This window comes from Taeniopygia guttata, chromosome 2 (assembly GCF_048771995.1).
Source record: "Taeniopygia guttata chromosome 2, bTaeGut7.mat, whole genome shotgun sequence".
Taxonomy (NCBI): Eukaryota; Metazoa; Chordata; class Aves; order Passeriformes; family Estrildidae; genus Taeniopygia; species Taeniopygia guttata.
The window spans coordinates 20,666,065-20,688,550 of NC_133026.1; the positions used below are offsets into that span (position 1 = coordinate 20,666,065).

A 22,486-nucleotide genomic window follows, 5' to 3' on the forward strand; every position below is an offset into this window, starting at 1 on the left:
ACTCAGTATGTATTCTCTTGTTCTTACTGTGTTTCTGGACTAGCTTGGCTCTGTTTTACTTTCTCAGTGAATCCATAATCTTAATTTAAACTATTACTTTCTTATTAATTTTGTTATCTGTTTTTCTTCTGCACTGTTTCTGCTTTTATTGAAGCACTTGTTCTTGTGGAATGAGTAATAAAAAGCAAAAACATGTCATCTCTATTAATGAATGGGATCTGTTACCAGTTTGCTTTTTCAGGGTCTGGTAGCCATTAAACACAAAAAAGCTGTTTTACTAAAGTTGGCAGGAATAATCTGGCATTATTTCTTCTCCTCTAAATGTCCAGTGGTTGACACAGATAATGTTTAGGTCTGCTTCATTTAGCTTCAAGAAAATAAACAAAGAAATCAGCATTAAGGGTTATGTGATTCCTCATTTCCATGTGAGTGCCAGGGAGCAGTGAAGGACAGTTTCTTCCTGAGGGACAGTGTGTGGGATCCTATTGGTGCTGCATTCCCCAGCATGGGAAGAATGATGTGCAAAACTCCATGATATCAGAAGGCTAATTAATTACTTTATTATATTATATTATACTAAAACTATATTACACTATGTTACACTAACAAGAACTATATCACTAACTAAAAACCCGTGACTCTCTCTGCCGAGTCCTGATACATCTGTGACCTAACTGGTCAATCAATCCAAAACACCATCACCAGAATCTAATCAAGCAATCACCTTGGGTAAACAATCTCCATAACACATTCCACATGTGCACAACAACAAGCAACAACCAGTAAGATAAGAATTGTTTTGATCATTCTTTTCCCTGCTTTTCTCAGAGCTTCTCTCAGGAAAAGTCCTGAGAAAGCTGTCTCTGTTCAGAGGGTATGTGAATACCACAGGATCCCAGTGCAGTAACCTGGCCAGCAGAGCAGAAGCTGGTAGCTGGGCTCATCCTACTCCTAGCCAGGAATGGGGCAGCCCTAGCCCAGGCATGGGCACCTCCCTGGGAACAGGATGGACACAACTGGAGACTGGCCCTGCTGTGGTGTTGCTGAGGCAGCGACTGATGGCTCTGGAAGATTGAAAGTGGGTCTTGGGCCCTAGACAGGATAGGGGCAGCCCTAGGGTGCTGGACAGTGGTGAGGCTTGGTGGTGCCCTCAGGACCTGACATTGAGATCTCAATCGTCTTATCACTACAGCATTTATTAAGACTAGAATGAGCTGGTTATAGCAAAAAGTGACAAGAAAGAAAAAGCAAGTGTGCTCCAGTCAAAAACCACTGGTTCAATAACATCCAGTGTTCTCAGACATTATCACTTGACTCTACTGCTTTACTGTATCCTTTTAACTTTGCCATATATTTAAAGTAGGATACTGTATACGTGCAGAGAATTGTTTTCACCATGTGGGTGTCTCCTGACCACAGAGCTTAGTCACAGTTCCCTCCACAGCCTTGGACCTCATGGTTCTCATTAGCCATAGATCTTCCCTGTCCCTTAAGGTTTTGAGCAGGGCGGGGGGAGTCATCATGTTTAGGGAGTGGAGTCGAATGCAGCTTATGGAAATCTGAACCCTACTGGTTCCTGTCTCAGGAGTGACATTTGCTGGTTGCTCTCTTAGTGTGGTTGTTTCAGATCTGTGCCATCCCAGCACTCAGTCTTTCCCAGTGTTCCTCATACATCTGGAAACTGCCTTGGAGGAGTTTTAAAACTCGGTATTCAGAATGGGTTAATATATACCAGTAAGTCATCTGACAACTGAAATGGTCCTTCCTTTCTTTCCTTTCCTTCATTTCCTTCCTTTCCTTCCTTTCCTTCCTTCCTTTCCTCCCCCCTCGCCCAGCCCCATTTTGACCATTTTTTTTAAGAGAAGTGAGACTGACAGTTATCCCAGACCTGTTCATTCTTCTCCCTGTCTTCCAGGAAACATAATCTTTAGGTTCTTCTGTGTGCTGGACTATGCTTCAGTTACATCAGAAACATTAAATAATTATTATTTATAACATTTATAATAATAATAATTAGTATTTTTTTATTTCAGGCAGAATTTTTCTTCTAATATTTTACTAGTTTCAACAATTTGTTTTACTTTACACATTGAAACAGTATGAAATAAAATTTTTCTATTCCTTTGGCTCTAATAGTAAATATTTTTCTTCTCAATTAACCTTCAGTGTGGTATTTTTAAAATTCTGGGAAATTCTGTTATAACAGTATTTTCTCTAAATTGTTAGTAGTTCTCTTAGTATTTCACCTAATGAGAAAGCTGTGTCCTAGCAATTGATACATAACATTTGTCCATGAATATTTCAGCCTTACAGCCTGAAAATCAGATCCCATGGCAGGAGAGAGGATGTTGTTGCCTATAACAAAATGAATGACAGTGTTTTGGGTCTGATTTCAAAGGTCTGATGGGGATTTTAAGTTAATTTTACTTCACTGTTAATAATGTAGAATGTTTGCACACATAATATTTTTATAAGTTTGTAGGTAACAGGATTGTAAGATGAGTAATAGTCTTCAATCCTACAAAAGGTTTGAGTGAATCCCTTCCATTTTTATTTATTTAAGGACTTCTGCTAGGTGTTTTGGGGAGCAGCTAGGCTATCTGTCTAGCACATCTGTCTTTATATGCAAGTTGTGATGTAATTTATTTAACACCTGTAGTATTGTGCACAGGAAAATTGTGATGAACAGTTGCAGAAGTTAATTATTAATTAATTGGCTTGTAGTCGTCTAGATGTTCACTAAGTACCACTGCCAGTACCTTCCATCTCTATCTCTTTTATTTCCTTTTTTTTTTCCCTTCTTCAGCCTTCTAGTTTCTTACAATCACTTGTTTGATATTGGTAAAAGTCACATTTTTAATTCTTTGTGGACTGAAGGCTCTATATTGTTTTTATATTAATCTTAGCAATTAATAATATTGAGGAGATTGATTACAACTTTTTCTCAGTGGGAAAAGGAGACCAAAGATAAAAACAGTTATCAGTTCTTGCTCTGATTAGTTCCTGAACATTTGCTGTGAAAATGGACTTGCTTAGCAAAGCAAGTCAAAGGAAATGACATCATTTTTAATACAACCTTTTGCTGCTAGTTAATTCAACCTGGTGTTCATTGATCTGGTTTTCTAGCATTGCTTTTCTACTTATTTGCCTCTCTTTGAGCAGGTTTTGTTTGTGTCTTTTGCAGGTCAGAATTAGCTTCTTGCTGTGATGCAGTTCACAATTTTATTGCTTCTCAAAACAACAGCCCACTGGGAAGTAACATGAGTTATGAAGTGGACAGTAAAAAGACTATCCTCATTACAGAGGACATTTTTAAGATGTTGCCTGTGGTAAGAACTGTATCTTTTTCTTGTTATTATAATCACAGTATATATATTTTGGGTTAGAGTTGAGATACTGTGATTTCTCTGGAACAGACCCATCAGCCTTTGTATGCACTTCATGCACTTCTTTATTCACCTTGCAAGGTGTTTGTTTTTGTTTGTTTTTTTTTCTTTTCCCCTTCCTCTGCAATGGTAGAGGCATTTACAGATGTCATAAATCACAGATTGGAGGTAGAGTTGCTACAGAACACTGGCTTGGCAGCCAGTTGAATTCAGGAGCAAATACTCTGAAAATGTTTGCCTTGCTTTTATCGTTCCCATTTTTAAAGGCATTTCAATCTGGAAGAACATTTCATACTCCTCATGTGCCCATGCCATTTCCAGTGCAGGCTTGGGCATGTAAGTTATGAAAGATATTTTGGTGGTGAACCTGATACAGAATAGCGTAGAACATAATAGAGTAGAACAGAGGAATTTCAGTTTGAAGGGACCCACAATGATCACATAGTCTAACTGCTTGATCAACTCAGGGCTGACCAAGTTAAAGCAAGTTATTAAGGACATGGTCTAAATGCCTCTTAAACACTGGCACTTGGGGACATCAACCTCTCTAGGAAGCCTGTTCCAGCAAGTGACCATCCTCTTGGTAAAAAAATGCTTCTTAATGACCAGCCTAAACCTCCCCTGGTGCAGCTTGGAACCATTCTGATGTGTCCTATCACTGGATACAATGGAGAAGAGATCAGCACCTTCCCTTCCCTTCCTCAGAGAGCAGTGAGATTACTTGTTCTTTTCTCCAAACTAAATAAGTCCAAAACCCTCAGTCACTCTTCATAGGACATTCCTTCCAGCCCTTTCACTAGCTTTGTTACCCACTGGGGGAGGGTGTTTGCAGCTAGAAACAGAGGGTGAGAAAAGCAACCAGATTTTTTACCTCAGGATTACAGCAGACATACAAGATCTTGAGACTAGACAAAGTTTGTATTTGGTTTCTTGAAGCTGAGCATATGGGAGCCCTCTTACCCATCTCTGGCATTCTCGGTTTGTGAGATCCCAGCTACCATGAGTCTAATTCTTCCTAACACTGCTGTGAATTAGTCTTTACTGACTTAATTGCAATAGGGGATATAGTAATTCCAAATTTAAGCTGGAGAAATGATAAAGTAGTGTGCTTTATGTGCACATATACATTCTAAGGTAGGCAGAATTGCCTGGCCTTTGTGTTGTTTTACTATCCTTCCAGAATCGAACAAAATATTTGAATATGTTTTTCTGTAATATATTTCCAGGCAAATACAATGTTTGCCACTCTCCCCACACTTTTTGAATTGTTCATAACAGTGTCCCTCCTTTCTTCTCTTTGGGCAAGCTGAAGAGAGAAGAGAGAAAGCTAATTCTTCCCATAAGCAAGTTTTGACTCTCTTTTACAACAGGGTTTAATTTCTGCAAAGTATCCCAGCTGTTGGCCTCTGGTAAATGTCAGTGCTCCCACAGCAGAAGAGGTTGAGCAAGATGTATGAAAAATTTCTGAGACTGGGATAGCAGCCAGCTATATTAACATCAACCTAAATAGCCAACAATTTTCAGTAATTTTTTAGGTTGTGAACTGTGCTAGTTCTCAAGTGGATGCACTTAGCTCCCACTCAGCTTCCCCACTGCAAGACAGCAAGCTGTAATAAGAAGAGGAGCAGAGAGGGTGAACAGCCAGAAACAGTAACCTCTTCTGTGGGCATTTACACATTTACAAAGAGTTAAGCCTAGGGCACATCATTATCCTTTACAGTATATTCAGGTTCCCCTAAATTCATTATTCTGTTTCAAATGTACTTGTGTGATGATACAAATGAGGAGAATTTACAAAGTTACCTTCTGTTACCTGAGAAAGTAAGTTACCCCCCAGTGCAAAGGAAAATGGGTAAATTTAAACTGTCTTCAGTATAAATTAGTTTGTCAAGGTTTCAAGGTTCCTTAGCTTGTCAAGGTTTCAATCAACTACTCAACAGTTTTAATGTTAAGTGTATTTAAAAGGTACCCACTTTTAACAATCCAGTATTATTCTGTCAAAGTTCTGATATCAGAGGTAACAGTTCTCTGTCTGTTGGTGCCTATTTTTGGCTCTTAGCTATCCAGGTTTGACAATCCTGTCTGCTAAATGGTGAATACTTTTACTGGGATTTAACAGATTAAACCTGCCAGACCGACACAAAGAAACAATCAAAACACTTGTAATGAATTGGCTGCATAATTTTATTTGTTTGCAGACCTCTCCTCTTCCAGTCTATCCCTTCAAGAACTGTGCTGTGGTTGGAAATGGAGGCATTCTAAAAAATTCCAGCTGTGGAGCTGAAATCGATAGGTCTGACTTTGTGTTCAGGTAAGAGCTGCTTCATTTTCCTTAAGTGTGTTCAATATTCTAAAAACTTGGCAGGATTGGAAGTATGCCAATGCCAGTTTGTAGCAATGAGGAAGAATCTTGACAATTTGTTATTTCTGCCTCTTTAAGGATACTTCTGCTTTGTAGTTTTCAGAATGCTGCTTTCTAATTAATGAGCACACTGCATGATAAATGTATGATCTGTGATTGCTAAGTCACCTTGCAGTGATGTGAAATGTGATTATCTGAGAACCTGACATTTCTGGCCATTTCACATCCTTTTGGAGACTGGTATTAAATGTCACATGTGTATCTTTGGTTTAACAAAGCATTTACTTAGCCGTAGTTTGGCTCACCCATGTAGCTACTTAATTGACCCAAAAATTGTTTCATTTGTTACTCATGTAAAAACTTAAGCATTTATTTAAGTAGTGTTTTTAATCTTCCTGGGTACACTGGGAGATAGCCAGGTGCACTTGGAGTGCACTTTTGCCCACTCTCTCAGTATATGACTCACAGTTTGTAGTTCATGCAAAGAAACAGAGCAACAGAGGGAAGATTATTTTCTCAGTGATGTCCGATCACACAGCATGCTGGATTTAGTTTCCTTTTCTTACTTTTACCTAAAATTTGGGCTTTTAAAAAGCTAAAAAAAAAAAAAGTCTTTCCAGTTAGGTACCTGTTTTAATAAAAATGGGAAGTCTCCGTACTAAAATGCTAAATATACTAGGTGACTGAATTTAAGAAAATGCTTTCTTTACATTTTACAGAAATCAGTGTTTCTGCGATAAGGCAAGTGATGCTGTTGTTAGAAGACACAGTAGAAGACTTTCAGCAGGAATGCATTGTTTAGGCAAGAGGAGCAATATTTCCTAGCAGCCAGGATAGGGCATTCATAGACTGGCTCCTCCCGAGATTTTGACTGTGCTTCTGGTTTTGATACAATTTATGAAAATGAGCTCTCCGTGCCCTATTTTAACCATCTGTACAGTAGATTAAATATCTTTACTAGAAGTGCTGTAAGCCTTATTTAATATTTGTAAAGTGCTTCGACGTCCCTGGGAGCTGACGTGAAAGTGTCATTGCACAAGAGAGGAATTTGTAAATAGAAACTGTAAATAATTTCTGGTGCACATCTGTTTAAGCAAATGTTTCTCAATTTCAGGTGTAACCTCCCTCCAACCACAGGAAACATTAGTAAAGATGTTGGCAATAAAACAAACCTTGTCACTGTTAATCCGAGTATCATAGCTCAGAAGTGAGTACTGCTGCAAATCTGTTTCTGTGCAATGATGTATAATTGTTTGACATGGTTTAGATTTTCATGGAAATCCATTGGGATACCAGCATAGAGAGCAGTGCATGTAGATTACTTCATTAAGCCTTTGTTTCCATGTAAAATATGTACTATTCTAGATGGAAATCTTCTAAACCTGGCCTTTTTTATAGCATAAAGGAGTCAGCAACACCCGGATTAGCAAGATAACTTGGCTGATATGGTCAGCAATTTATGGCAGAGTAAAATTGGTGATTTTAATCCCAAGCTGCTTCTTTTCCCCCCATGACCCTCATCACCCCAAGCATTTAGAAAGGAATTGCAATCATAAATCAGTAAAGCCTGGAAATGTGTGTCTGACTCTATCAGCAGGACTGTGAGCACGTGTTCTTAGGTAATGTGCTTGGAGGCTCTTCTGATGAAGGCTGTTTCCTGAATGGAGGCCCAGCCTCTGTAATGCATTTTTTCAATCCATTTGAAAGCTGGCTCACACACTTTTTCTCAGTAGAGGTGGGGTTTTTTTCACCTTCATGATGAGAAGAAAATCTAATAAGGCCAGCCTGACTAATCTGACATCTTCAGCAGGCTGGAACTGCAGCTTATCTATGAAAAGGACTGCTGTGCCATGGTATTTACTGCTTGCTAATCTTACTGTATCTTATTGTCTGTCACAACTGTATTGTCAAAAAGACAACATAAGGCAAAGCTTTTTTTTTTTCTCCTTGAAAGGAAGAAGGAAAAAGTACAGAGTACATAGAAATGACAAACTGGCATTTTTCATTGGTTCAGGGACAGAACTTCATTTTTTGCAATGAGTACTATGTTAATGCTTACCCAAACCTACTTGACTTTAATGAAGATTAATTATTGGTTCTCCAAAACTAGATTTAGCTCACTGATGTTAGTGCTGCTGCAGGGATATGAGGAAGGGAAATTGTCCAATGACTCAGCATCCTTGGTGACTTCTGACCTGATCCACAATTTTACTGGGCTTAATCAAAGTGTTCTGCCACAGTTGCACTCATTTTTTAGCCAAATCAAGTCACACTAGGGTTAATAGGAGTTACACTGAAGAAAATGGTAGATAAGCCTGTGGGAGGATTAAGTGAGAGTACAAGAGGACTTTATGATTTTAAAAAAAAGTATTTATTTAAATATTCAGAGAAAACAGTAAATGCTTTTGAAGAAGCAGCAGGAAGCAGCTTGGTACCATTTAGCAGAACCAAGTTTGTTTATTCTCTCAGAAGACTTATTCCAACATTATTCCCTGTAATATCTAATTCTTTGCATACTGGCTAAGTCTGATGTTATTATTGTTAAGATTAATCTGCTTTTGAACTGTGTTTGTCAGGGTGTAAAATGTAGGTGAGCTCTCTTGAAGAAAAGCACAGTTCTTATGTGTCCTGTTTAAAGTGGCCTACACTTCTTATAGTGACAGAGCTGGAAAAGAGATTGAGACACTGTTGAGTTCTCCAGGTTTCTAGCTAAGAGAGAATAGAGATTTGAATTCTGTCCTGGAGGCTCAGTACTTTACACTAGGTGAAAACAAAATTCTTGTAGCAGAGGTCAGAAATTCACCCTTCAGCCCCTTTCCCTAGACATAGGCTTAGGCATTTCTTGCTTGTTTTGGCTGTGTGACTCTTTCATGCACATAGGTTTAGGGTCAACAGGAGGGCCTGAGTCCCTCTCATTCATTTTGTTTCAGAGTCTGGTGGTAATGGCACTTTTCTGGAATGAAGAAGCTGTAAGTTTAAACCCCTTCAGGTTGAGAAAGGGTGTATCACTCCTTGCACTAATTTAGCTGTGCAAGAGGTAACTCTTCCATGAATATTTTGAATGGAAATGGAAGTGGCTGCTGTCCTTTGTTTCAAAGTGCTGCATGAAAAGAAGGTTTGAACCTACTCAAGTTATGAAGGGAAATGAAACAAATTTTTCCAGCTTCTGCTGGAGTAATTAGTAAAAAGTGGACTCTGATAGCCTTTAAAAGGTGAAAATACTCTGCTGAAATAGACAACTATCTACAAAAGAGGAGTCAGTCCTATGAGTCCCAAAGGGGTGGAAGCTCCACATATTTAGGTGATTCAGAAAATTCAGATCTATGGAGGACATGAGTTGAGTGACCACCTTGCTTGCATCACTTCTCAGATAACTTGGGAATTTCACTAATCAGTATTTGGGAGCACAGAATTATGCAGTGGTGAGAACTAAGACTTTGCTCTTTGTTGGGGACTGAAGGCATCTGAGAATAAATACTTGTAATTTGTGATGTTAGAGCTCTACGTCTTTATAGATATCCATGTGTTCCCTTTGTTGTTGAAAAACATAATCAGGGATGCCTATATTTTTGGCTATTTAAAAAGTATATCCTGCACTTGAGTACACACTAATCTTTAACTGCTCAAATGCACCCTTGGATTTCCACACATTGCAGACACAGAGGTTTTCAAGACAGATTTTCGTATACATTTTGATGTAAGAAACACGTTTCACAAGCACATACAGTATATATTGTAGTGCATGTATTTTTAAACAGAGAAAGTATGAGTACAAAATTTTTTCCATTCGTCCTAATTTCTTGAATTGATCAATTCTGTAAACATGTCCTAGTCTCATTAGCAGTGAATTTGATCTGCTTCAGTATCTCCTGTGTTGCTAGTTCAATCCTATGTAGTGTGTACTTATTATACAAGAGTCAGATTTTTATAGCTGCACATATGACAACATATAATAGGGTGATGTAAATTTGCAGTGTAGACAGGCTGAACTTCAGAGAACAGCAGAGTTCATATGAACAGCAGAGGTCATAATATCTTTGCAAGTGCAGTTGTGCTGTTCTGGTCTGTAATGTTTGTATCAATACTACATTCCACTCCTAAAATTTTGTACTTTTCAGATACAACAAGCTAAATGAAAAGAAGACAGAATTTCTGGAAAACATTGCGGTCTATGGAGATGCTTTTCTTTTACTGCCAGCGTTTTCCTTCAGAAGCAACACGGCCACTTCTTTTAAAGTATACCACACTCTGAAAGAGTCCAAAGCAACCCAAAGGGCAATATTTTTTCACCCCACTTATCTGAAAAGTCTTGCCCAGTTCTGGAGAACTAAGGGTGTGAAGGCCTACCGGTTGTCATCTGGTTTTATGATCACTAGTGCTGCTCTTGAGCTGTGTGAGAATGTGAAGCTCTACGGCTTCTGGCCTTTCTCAAAATCCACAGAGAAAATGCCCATCAGCCACCACTATTATGACAACCAGCTGCCTAAACCAGGTTTCCACGCAATGCCCAAAGAATACAACCAGATCCTTCAGCTTCACAGTAAAGGCATTTTGAAGTTGCAGTTCGGTAAATGTGAATCAGACTGAAAAGGTAGGTCCCATTCTCACCACATGAAATGTCTTTATTTCACTAATGTGCCAAGGGAAAACTTGTTTTACAAAGTGTGAGTTTGTTCTTCCTTAGAGAGACATTTCTACCTTACTCTCAATGAAGGTTGTATTTCCACATAAGTGAAAGATTGAATCTTTCTGAATAAATACGTATCACAAGAGTTGAGAAATGTTTTCCAATTGTGAATATTAGAAGGGGAGCATAGCTAAATAAAAATTATCCCTATAAATCATAGTCAATCAGAAGTGTCTCCTTGTCTCAGATACATGTCTCTTCCAACTTAATGTTTGGTTTGGTATCGGTTCCCAGGTACCAGCCTCCTTTAAGAATTGCTTTATTAAAGGCATTCACACATTGTGATCTTCAGGAGACACCTAATCCTGGCCCAGCCTTTCTGAGTGTATATAGAGAGCAGAGTAAGGATGAGGATTGTTCCATGAAGGGGAAGTATGCATCTATGGCCTTGTTGCCTCTTGTTAAAGGGTAAAGATTTGAGCAGTGTGTGCTCACGGGCCTGGGATGTGGAGCAGCTTGCGGATGGCAATGAGGGAGCTGCCATACACTGCAGCAGATCTTGCTGAGCATTTTACCTAGAGGCAGCTCAGAATCTGGAAGTTACAACTATAGGATGAAGTGTCATTCCTTTTCCTCTGTTCTGTCTGTCCCAACCCCTTGGACCTCTACCTTCTGTGTACTGCCTCAGAGAAATGCAGCACAGTCTGGCCCTCTGGTCTTGAGCCAATTTACTGTGTACACATTAGAGATGACTCTGAAAAGATTTGTCTGCATGTTTTCAATCTTGACTTCCCCTGTAGACAAAGTTGGACCAATTGATATAAATACTTCTTCATCTTTTAAGCTAACTCAGAAATTCCTGAACTCACAATACTGTTGTAAGAGTCTCCTTTCACAGACCTCTATTTTTCCAGGGGGTCCAAGTTAATATAATAGTAAGTGAAGTGTACAGTAGAACTGCCATTGTATACTGTATACTTAAATTGGACTGATGTATTCTCATGACTGTATTACTCAAGTTAAATAAATAGCATCATCTTGTTCAAGCCAGAAATTTCAAGCTTAAAAGCTAAGGGCACTTTTCTTCTGGCTAGGTTCTGAAATGTATTTGAAAATATCCTTTTTTTGATATTTAGAAAACATGTTGTCAAAGATATGTTCACACTTACTTTATCATGAGAGAATGCTAAGTTTTAAAATAGCAGATTGTTAGTACCAGGAAGGCACAATTTTATGCAGGTTTCAAGGTTTTTTTTTAAGAAATAGAAAATTAAATGGCTTTCAGATTATTAGAATAATATAAAACCCGTGAGAAGAGACCTAGAATCCATATAGTGAATGCATTTTCCTAGTCCATGGCAGGAGATTACCTAGGAAGAATTGAATTGTATATATATGCACTTTCATTTTTTGCTTGTAAAAGGTTGCAGCATATTGGAAAGGGTAACTAATACATAATGTATTTTTTCTTAGTGGCTAAGCTGTTTATATCCAGCAGTTTCCATTGTATTTGTTATTCCTATAATATAAATCATTGGAGACATACTGTGTAATTTTAATTGCAGTAATTACATGAGGTAAGAAAATGAAAACCAGCTCCTTAGAAATATTTACTCTAGAGAGAAGAAGACAGGAGCCACAAAAATATTTAAGTATCTGTATGTGTTAATTAAATGCTGTCCATGCTTGATAGACTGAAAACCACTTGTGGCCAAATTTGCCAAATAAGCTGTATAGGAAAAAAAAACCACTAGAAGAATAAGTTGTGCTGTCCTATTTACACTTATATTTACAAAGAGAAAACTAAAGAAATGGTAGCATGAGCTACCATTCTGCTAGTATTAGCAATTATTAGACATAATTAAAATTCTATAATGAGTATATTTTACTGAAGATGACCTTTTCTAAAAATTCAACAATCTCCTTTCTCTTTTCAATTTCCATTTTATGTTCTTCTCCATGCTCTGTGTTCTTTCCTCTTAGTGGGTAGCTGTAGGTTCCTTACACCAGTGTGTGCCCACAGAAGACTCAGGCAGAACCTCCCACACACATTACTGGGACACAAAAGTTTGCTGCTGTACATGAGAAATGAAGGAAGCTTCTCTGCTGAGAGCACCTCTAGGGAGATTATAACTGCATCCCAATTAGTCATTTTTGGCAATATTGCTCCTAAACACCATCCTTGCCAATGGATTTTTTTTTTTATTGGATAGAGAGAATTGTCAGATGTGAGAGCCCTGTCTACACAATGTGGGGAATTCTGTCTTAATATCCTCTCCTGTACCTTTATGATTATATTCAACAGACATGTATAAGTCATAACTAAAGTCAGTGCCCCCTATCACAGCGGGTCAAACAGAAAATGCAGCAAAAGCAAAATATTGAAATATAATTCATGATCTTTATTATTTTGTATTAGATTACCAAATCATTTTTGCTATGCAGCTGAAGGAAGTCTTATTTGTTCATTGGTTTAACCTGATAAGGGCATGTCATTAGCTTCAAGCAAACTTAGGTTCAAGGAGGGGAAATGACCTAATTCATATTTAAAAATAGAAAAAAATCTGATTAGAAAAATTGTCAGATGATAAATTAATCAGACTGGCATAAATTTGATTGCCCAGAAGCCTGGTTAAGATGCAAATTTTGTCTGACCGAGAATCCACCAGGTTTTCTGTTTGCTGGGAAAAGACAGCAGGGCAGATGAGTATGTGTTGCTTTGACATACAAAACAGTAACATTAAGCATCTGCTCAGAGTAGTCAGTCAACACAAAAAAAAACCACAGAAAGGAAGAATGAAACTGAGACTCTGAGTCTGGAGAAGAAAATAGTGCTCAATTGTCAGAGCAGAAGGACTCAGGGAGGAGGGCTTGAGCAGAGGTGTGCGGGTGGTTAGGAGGTAAGAACTGCTGAACTCTCTGCTGCATATCTTATCTGGAAAGTAAAAAGTAGGTATGAATTTTTTAACTCCAGCCATATTATTAAATGTGGTCTATTTCTGACAGAGAGCAGCAGTGACTCCCTCCACTCAAGGTGGAGTTGGCAGAGCAGCATCCTGTAAAGCAGGGGGATGCCTGCTTACTTTCTCAGCAACTAACATCAAAAATAATACTTTTTTTTCCAAACTCTGTCAACATGTGATATTTTTTTTAATCTTGAAATTTGCTGCAATCCAAGTAAGTGGTGAATACTGCTACACATAACCTATTTATAACTGTAGAATGCCTACATGAGCTTAAATACTATTGAAATTCTTTTGTGCTTGTGGTGTCCCAGTGTAGCTAGAGAAATAAGGACTAACCCACAGTTCAGTTATAATTACCTTGAGCAAACTCATACCACATTTTCAAATAAGGACACCTCTGGATTCCTGTCAAGCAGCCAAATTGCAGACTATTCTTGACTTGGGCAAATATTATCCAATGTGAAATTAGTAAAAAGAAAGAAAGGTTTTCTGCCTTAGATACCTGCAGTACAGCTTTTAAGCACACACTTGGCTCAAGCATTCAGTGAATTAAATTTACATGTTAAGAATAATATCAGTAATGAAACAACTGGAGATAAATTGTTTCTGGTTTAGTTAAAACCTATCAGAATAGAAAAGTATAGATTAAATCAAATGAGAATTTATGTTAGATTTCAATTAAAATGAGTATGTATTTACATATCTAGAAGGGCTTTGTTTTGGTTTTCCACAGGAGAACTATCCTGTTGAGGAAACAGAATAACTGCAATCTCTGGCAATTTCAAAATATGAGTAAGATAATATGATTTAGAGCATATCCATATTCAAATGAGCAATGGATGTGTCCCCATGAAGATGCTTGCTAGACCTGCCTTGGTTAGTTTAGGAAGCCTGAAGAGTGTGGAGTAGCTGGGATAAGTATGAACGGTTCTGGGGATATCCAAATGAAGGAGTCCTACTTTAGAAAGAGCAGAAGCTTGAGTTAGACCAGGCAGGAGCATTCCAGCTTAGCCAGGAGAATTCTGAGAGCCTGTGAGTCTGTATAAAAAGCTCACAGACTCACTGCCTGAAAGACAGATGAAAGAGTGATGCAGAAGGTGCAATGCATACAAAGACTAAACTATTGGCTTATTTAAAATATAAAAAGTAGTTTTTTCCGCTAAACAAGAAATACCAATAACATATTTTATTGTTTTAATTTCAGGGTGATGATCCTCCTAAGAAGATAATTTATCTCAGCAGTTTTGTGTTGGATTTGATCTGATGTGATTTTATGAGCATTAAACTGCATATAATACAGTTCTACAATAATGCTACAATAGAGAAGTATTTTACACTTGGGGAGAAAAGGGAGTGATTTTTTTTTTCACACAATGACTGCTACATTTAAAAGTTTCGAGTGATCATTTTTTAAAATGGAAAGTAACAATTATTTGAAAAATTCTGAAACTCCTTACTGCTGGTTTAATGGTAGCAAAGCACAATCTCAGGATGGTGGCAATATGTGACATTCATCATGTTTTGCTTCTAGAGGATCATAAAAATATTTTGACATAAGATCTCTGGTTTTGTTGATGTCACATAGTATAGGCAATAGTCGCTGTGTGGTGGCTGCATGAATTGGCAGTAAACGCTTTCAGTTAAGAATTTCATCCCGTAAATAAAAATCCCTGGCATTTTTCTACATGAGAGAAGTGATGAGAAGACCTGCAGAGGAGTAATTAATTCATGGCCATGTCATTCTTAGTTTGTCCCAGGGTGCACAGATGAGAAAATCCCTCAGGTCAGAGGTAGTTAAGTGGTTTATGGGCTTTCATTCTGCGGGCAGTAAGTAGTGCTGTGGATTTAATGGGCTTTCATTTTGTGAGCAATAGATGATGTGCTGTGGATTTAATGGGATCACTCATATGAGTGATGTTAATTCTGAGAACAAGTGTATGAAGGACCAGAGATTTATAATTATTTATAAACCACTCTACTTGCTTGTGTTCCTGTCTAAGGTCCAGGTTCAGCTCCAAATGAGGACTGTGAACCTAGTTCCACACAACAATCCCCAGGGTCATGGTAGGGCATGACTTTGCACACATTCTTACTATTACAGTTCTGTGTCTTGGCTCATACCTGGGATGGAATTTTCATTAGAAAGATGATGGGTACCAAGCCTGTAATTCAATTTCTTTTCATGTAGTATAGCTTGTATTCATATGTGACTACAGGTAGTGAAACTGCATTAAGCATTATTAGAAGAGTGTTCCTCTTACCATCAACCCCAAGCTCTTCTACACCAGGATGTATGAGAAAACTGACTACATACCCCTAATTTATAACCTGTGTAGTTCTTTAAGTTTTCCATATGGTCCGAGAATACATGTGGAGCAACATCCTATAACAAGAGAAAGTGAAATATCAGCCCAGGGGGAAGAATCATTTTAACATTTACAGGAGCTTTGACAAGCAGTTGTATCCTAGCTATTTCTGCTTATATGCTTCTATATGCTTACTAGAGAAAAAAACCCCAACCAAGCAAGCAAACAAAATTTAACATTTATAATAACCAGATTCTGATAAGAGTTTCACTGACTCTTTTGAGATTCCTTTGAAATGTCAGTTCAAAGATAGAGTGTCCTTCTTTTACACTTAGATAATTTCAGGTATTTTGTTTAGTAAAACTCCTTTTGCTGCTCCAACATTAAATCCCAAATCAACTGATTTGAAGAGCATTCAGTGTTCCACTCTTTGAGGATTATATCTGCAAAAAAAAAATCCCACATAAATGAATTGGACCTTATAAAATAAGGTTCAGAAAAGCTGTTTAAATTTATACTTCATAAGAGCATTACTGTATTGTAATATTTGGATGCTTACCTTGCAGCAGTTTTATAATCATATAAGCACTCCTGAAAGTATTAGAATCAATCATTATGGTTACAGGTATGTTGATTGAGACACATTCAGTATCTGGATCCATTTCCTGGATAATGATATCAGAATCCAGTATTACTCCTACCCAAGCAGAAGTATCCATAAATTCTGACTGCAAATATGAGCAATAAAGTCCATTTTTGAAAAATAAGGGGTAAAAAGTACATAGTACTTTGAGGCAATAACTGGTGCCACTAATAGACATGTGGACCTCTGAGTGTCAGTAGAGCCCTTAACAGAAACAAAACAGCAGAATTGAGCTGATGAGTCCATCTGCATTACCAGCTGGTAACTGGAAGAGAGGAGCACAGGGGTTTGATTTATTTTGATCTGTTCTAGTTCCAGCACCACAATCCATATTTTTATTTCCCCAGCTGTGAGATTTTTGCCATTTTCTGGCCACAGTATCTGCTGCTCATATGCAGAGAGCTGGCTGTTGAAAGGACCTGCACCCATGTTATGAGTGTTATGGATGATTGCCTAATGCAACATCCTAGTTATAGATCAAAGACAAATTTGCTCCCAAAAGAGCATCTCTTCTGCTATAAATAACTCACATGGAGTGTTTTTAATAGAAGCTGTGCAAAATGATGTCGTTGTCCTTTGGGTGATATAAACAGCTGAGGTTGAGGACAACCTTGCTGCATTTCATCCAGACAGACAAAGGCACACCTATGTTCATGTAAGTACTATAACTTACTCCAGCCTAGTGTAGAGCAGTGAGGTGATATTGGCTTTGTAGCAGCTCCATGGTGTGTCTTGGGGAAAATTCATACATCTTTTGCAGGTTCTTGCATAGTATCCAGAACAATTGCAAGTGCTCTGTGTGCACATAGAGATAATGCAAGATCATTCTTTGCTCAGACTAAATTCAATTAACTACTCAGCCTGAGTAAAGGGGCAAAACTTGGTTGTGTGAAGTAGAAGATGGGGAGAGGAGAAAATTAAATTTATTTGCAGCAACTTGTTTTCAAAAGCATTTTTTAGTAACATGAGGCACTGTCTCAGTGAATAAATGTAAACAGTGTACCTACCATAACACACCACAAAGAGCAGGAGCTACTGTGTGTCAGAACTATTTCTGTGCAGCTACATTATTTGAAAAACACATGTATTAGTATTACCAGAAAGATCATCAGAATACATTTTAAGAGAGATTTAGCCAAAAAGAGGAAATCTATTTTGGCTTCCTTGATTAAAAGAGGTCTTAACTAAAGGAATGTGATGTAGCACTCACAATTGAGAGCAAATGGAAATTTCTATAGTATGGACAGCCACTGAAATTTTAGCACTGTTTCCACAAAGTTTAAACTTGCCAGTGACTTGAAAACCTGATCTTCCACACCCTCAGGGCTCTCAGTGATTTATGTGGACCACAGGGCTGATAAGAAATGCTTGAAGGAATTGTTGACCTTTCCTACAAATGCTCTTAACTCTCCATAGAATAAAAATATACTCTGTTATGCTTTAGATGAAGATCCTCAGGCCTTGCTCCAGACATGAAGTTAGTATGAGATGTTAGTTATATCCACTTCACTCTACAGGAGGGCAGACAATTCTTTTGCAAGACTGAGCCAACATCAGTTTGGATTAAGGATCCTTGACCAAAGGTTAGTAAGGACCTTTCAATTCCCTCTATTTCATATCAGGAATATTCATTTTTAGGGATTGTGGACCTCCAATGCTGTCACATGCTGTAGAATGAATGTTGAGATTAAATGGTTTTCTAAAAATAGAAACACTGACAGTGTGCTAATATTTCCACTGTACCTTTGCAGAAGCTGACAGTGTCCTTGCACCACTGCATCACAGCATCATTAGATTAAAGCCTACCTGGATGCTTTTATTCGTTTTTCTCTTCTGAATCTCTCATGTTCATTCTCATTCTGGAGCCAGTGCTGCCTTGAGTTGGTTATTTTTCTTTACCCTGTGGAGTGCTATGCAGCCCTGTTTAGTGTCTTAGGGAGTTTGAGTGACTGTGAGTCAAACACTGCTATGGTTGCAGCACAGTAAAATGTGCTGAAAATGATTGGGTTTACACCTCAAGGAAGGCAGCTTTGTGTGACATTCACATGTCCTAACTGCAGGTGCTAAAGTTGGGCTGTAGCTCCATGGTGACTTAAGCTGGATTGGCTGCAAGGTCCAGTCCCCCTACTTGTGCTGCCCCGGTCCCTGCAGGCCGTGTTGGCCTCAGCCTGTCCCACACCGAGCTCTTTTGGCACTCTGAGATGGTGAAACCCTACCATGGCAACAGAATGAGAAAATTGGTTCATGCCAAGAGACAGGAGAACTTCACAGTCAAAGCAAAGGAGGGGTAAGACCATGCAGGTGGGATTGTAGGGACACAAGTGCCTTTTGTTATCTAACAGCTGTTCGACAGACCAGTGGTCCCCTGAAAGCTTGACCAAGTTCAGAATGTAACATCTCTGAGGGTCTGCCTGGTCAGAAGGGAGAGATGGGCCCCTGCAAGGGGGATTGGCAGTACAGCAGCTGTTCCAGTGGGCTGGAGCCCATCTCTCCCTGTGGTGCCAGAAGATGCTTAAGGCATCTACACTAAGGACTCTAGGTGCCTGCACTGCTGATTATTGCTTACACTTCTCTCTTTCTTATTACAGTCATTTTAACAAGCTGGTGACCCCAGCAGATTCAGAAATGATAAGCAGAAAAAGTCTCAGTTCACTGATGGTAAACGTGCATAAACTTTCTTGTTATTCAATATTCCTTTGTGTTCAGCCTCTTCTAATCCCAGCATATAAAACAGCATCTGCAGAGAAAAGAGGTGAATGAAGGCTGAGGGGGTTGAGACCAGTTACTCTCACTTTGATTCTCTTTCCTTTATACAGTAGTGAGATGACTGACATACCACCATGCTTGACAAAAGATGAGATTTTCTGTCTTGAGTGACTCAGGAAAAGAAACTAAATTATCTGGGTGACTTCTGACCTTCTGTGGCTCTCTAAATTACAAGCAAAATATTCCTGTTGTTAGGTATCAGTTGATTTTATGCAGTGCAAATATTTGGATCAGTTAATTCATCTGGGTTTATTGAGCATGTACACCTTGAGCCTGCACAGACTCCATGGTGGAGCTGCAGCCTATCACAGTAATCTAGCTTTAAGTGCATGTGACCTACAGATCTTTTTTTGTCCTGTCATTTGCTCTCCTGTGACAAATTTGTGGAGGGACGTCCTGAATATCCAGGCAGTAGCACCTCCAGGGACACTCAGGTCCACAAAGCACACATCCACCTGGGTACAGGAGTCTGTGAGATCAAACCCAAGGACTATTCTGTGGAGTTCTTTATTCTGCAACACCTCTAATTCAAACAGCTGATAGCCACTTGCTGCATGCTCTGAAGCAGTAGACTTCTTACACGTGAGCCTTTTAGTTAAACATATCTTAGTTGAAAATATTCGAAGCCAAGTAATCCTTCATCTTGTGGTACTTCAGCAGCAGATCTCTTTAATCTCTAAGTCTGCTAGCCAGCAACAGCAATTAGGGGGCATGTAGTTACTTTAGAAGGCGCAGCTCTATTTTGAATTCAGTCATTTTAGGCAGGACCATCCTTCTCTGAGTTTCTGGACAGAAAAATTTCAAATTCTGCTAATCTCTCGGGGTACTCTGGGGAAATCCTCAAGGCTTGTTGTATGCCCACGGCATATAACAAGTTGGCAGATTTCTATTTATTAACCTTTGTTCCAGATTTTCATAAAGTATTTAATTGGCTCAAAATTATCATTATGATCAAGTAGAGCAGAAACACTCTGCAGTATTCCACTGAACAAAGGGACTATTGCTATTATTTGGTGGTCTCCTTTCATAAGGGCACGTTTCAGAATACCTTCCTATTCTGGGAACACAGCTCACCAGGGGAGTGACCCGGGGTTACTGGGTCACAGCTACAGGAATAAGTGTCAGTGTGCTCTCGGTGTCAAGATTCCAGCAGTGCAGCAAGAGCTTAACACGATGGGAGTACATCAGCTTGAGTTTGCTATCAAGCAAGGAGTCAGTGTAGTACTGTGATGTGTGGTGATGGAGCTCACATCGCTCTGAGCATGGGCAGTAACTGCCCTTGGGTGCAGGTGTCAGCAGATGCTGGTTTAAGGATGAAAAGTCTGGCTGTGACTGGAGCCAGCATCCTCATATTGCCATCAAAAGAACATTCAGGTCTGTCTTTGCTAAATCCTGATGTACCTTCAGCAATACATCAGTGTTTGTTGTTGCAGCTGGTACTTCTGTGTCTTTTCTTGGCTGTGAGATGTTTCCCTAAAAACACTTCTTCCTTGGTCTATTTATTGTCAGTATTTACAATACAAACCCATTCTTGAAATCCTGTGACATTAAAGTGTAACAGCTGACATTTCTGCATTTTTATATGTACTATTTATATAGTGGCTTCATATGTATTCTTTATGTTAATATTCTTTATATTCTTTTGAGTACCTAGTTAAAATTATTTAAAATATTCTTCTTTTTTAATGCCACCAGAGTAAAGTGTGTGGGAAGTTACATAATGCCACCTAAAAACAGTCATATACAAGCCAAAATAATTATAAAGGTATTTGACTGATTTCTAGAGGAATATTTTTGTTAGACATTTGGACACTTGCATCTTAGATTTACCTTTCTAAGACAGGCCTAAGAGGCAACCTCTGCTTCTGATTTAGTTCAAGATCTGCAAGGGACAAAACAGGTGAATGGAGAGGTCCTACACAGGACTGCTCCTCAGTGATGGCAAATGCATGGCTTTTCTTTTCAGAGACTGGTCCATGTGCCAAAATGTAATTTCATAAAGTTACCATGATAGCTTTTGCCCAGAGGTTTCATTCTCTCTTAAAATGTGTATTGTTTGCATTCATTTCAGCTCCATTCTTTCCAATGCAATTGTCAAAGCAGAGCTTACTCCCCCGTGGGGCTGGTATAATTGTGCTCCTCCACATGCACCAAGCTCTCTGAAGCTGCTAGTGTAGGCTCTGCTACTGCTGTTCCAAAAAGGTTCCTCAAATTCTCTCAGTGCTGAACTTATTTATGTTTTCAGATGTGAACTTGATATTGTCTGAGTAGAATGTGTGCAGTGTAATATAGAAATGTCTCTGCGCAGGGTTTAGGAGGAGGCAGGAGCCCCTCAGCTATGTGTGTGCTTTTATTACAGAAAACCAAGATGAAGTTGTATTGGTGAGTCATCTGTTGCAGCTGGTTTAATCTGTACTTTGTTTTCCTGTTTTAAGTGCCTGATGATTTTTTTTGTCAAGGAGGCCATGGTTTCATTGTTACAAGGCATACTTAGAATTCTGTACTTGTTACCTGTTCTGTAATAGAATATTTTTGCAATTTATGTTTGGAAATAAAGACTTATTAGGCATAATTGTGGTGTGTTTTTTTCTTTTGTGAATTCCTGAGACTAAACAACCAAAAATATGTCTCCTGAGGCAGCAGCATATAAAATGCATTAGTCTGAATCCTCTAGAACAGTATTAGCAACTGACAGTAGAAATGTGGACAGTTCCTTAAAATTGTGCAAGGAAAAAAGCAAGCTGTGCTTAAAGGCAAGTATAGGGGAATGGGGCACTGGTGCATGTGTAAATACCTGTTACTTAAATGGTACCTTCAAGTGATTTCAGTCTTTTCTGTCCTTGCATGGCAACACAGTTAACTATCTTCTTTTGTTACTTCTAATGACGTGAAATACTTTCAAAAATTATCTATTGAAGAAACATCAGACATGGAAAGGAGCCAAACATGAAAACACAATTGTTACCATCTTCTTCTGAAAATATCTCTTAAATTTGAAAACTATCTCTAAAGATAACTAAATGTTTCGAAAACAATGATTAATGTAAAATTTTTAAACAACAGATGCAAAAGCTTTTTTATACAAAATACTGACCACGAGTACATGTCTGATAGATGTGTATCTGATTTATTTTAAAAAATATGGATATTGATCTAGTATCGATATCCAACTGTGACAGACAAAAACTCTCTAACAGTTTAAAGTTAGAAAGTGTATGTTTATTCGACATCGGGCAGCGTGCGGGATAGCTCCCAAATACACACCGCACCTTCCAGGTGATTACAGAGTCTTTTTATCCATACAAGTATTGAATACACAAAATAAAAATACATATTCATAATTTTGGTACATCCCATTCCCCGCTTCGTATGCTAATCACTCCAAAAGCTATTAAGCATGCGTAGTTTGTCCCTTGAAATGGGTCGGTGG

The 22,486-nt window shown here is 38.5% G+C and overlaps 1 protein-coding gene across 3 annotated transcripts in view; it reads left to right on the plus strand.

The window, feature by feature from the left end:
• The window catches only part of ST8SIA6 (ST8 alpha-N-acetyl-neuraminide alpha-2,8-sialyltransferase 6), a 45,240-nt gene extending 23,612 nt beyond the window's left edge, over positions 1-21,628 (plus strand). For all 3 annotated transcript variants that reach the window (XM_030264597.4, XM_030264598.4, XM_072925486.1), the window contains 5 exons: positions 3,185-3,329; positions 5,585-5,697; positions 6,863-6,955; positions 9,867-10,339; positions 14,546-21,628. In XM_030264597.4, the coding sequence (XP_030120457.4) occupies positions 3,185-3,329; positions 5,585-5,697; positions 6,863-6,955; positions 9,867-10,335 (820 nt within the window). In that variant the 3' untranslated portion in view covers positions 10,336-10,339; positions 14,546-21,628. The remainder of the gene's footprint in view (positions 1-3,184; positions 3,330-5,584; positions 5,698-6,862; positions 6,956-9,866; positions 10,340-14,545) is intronic.
• The last annotated feature ends 858 nt before the right edge of the window (positions 21,629-22,486 follow it).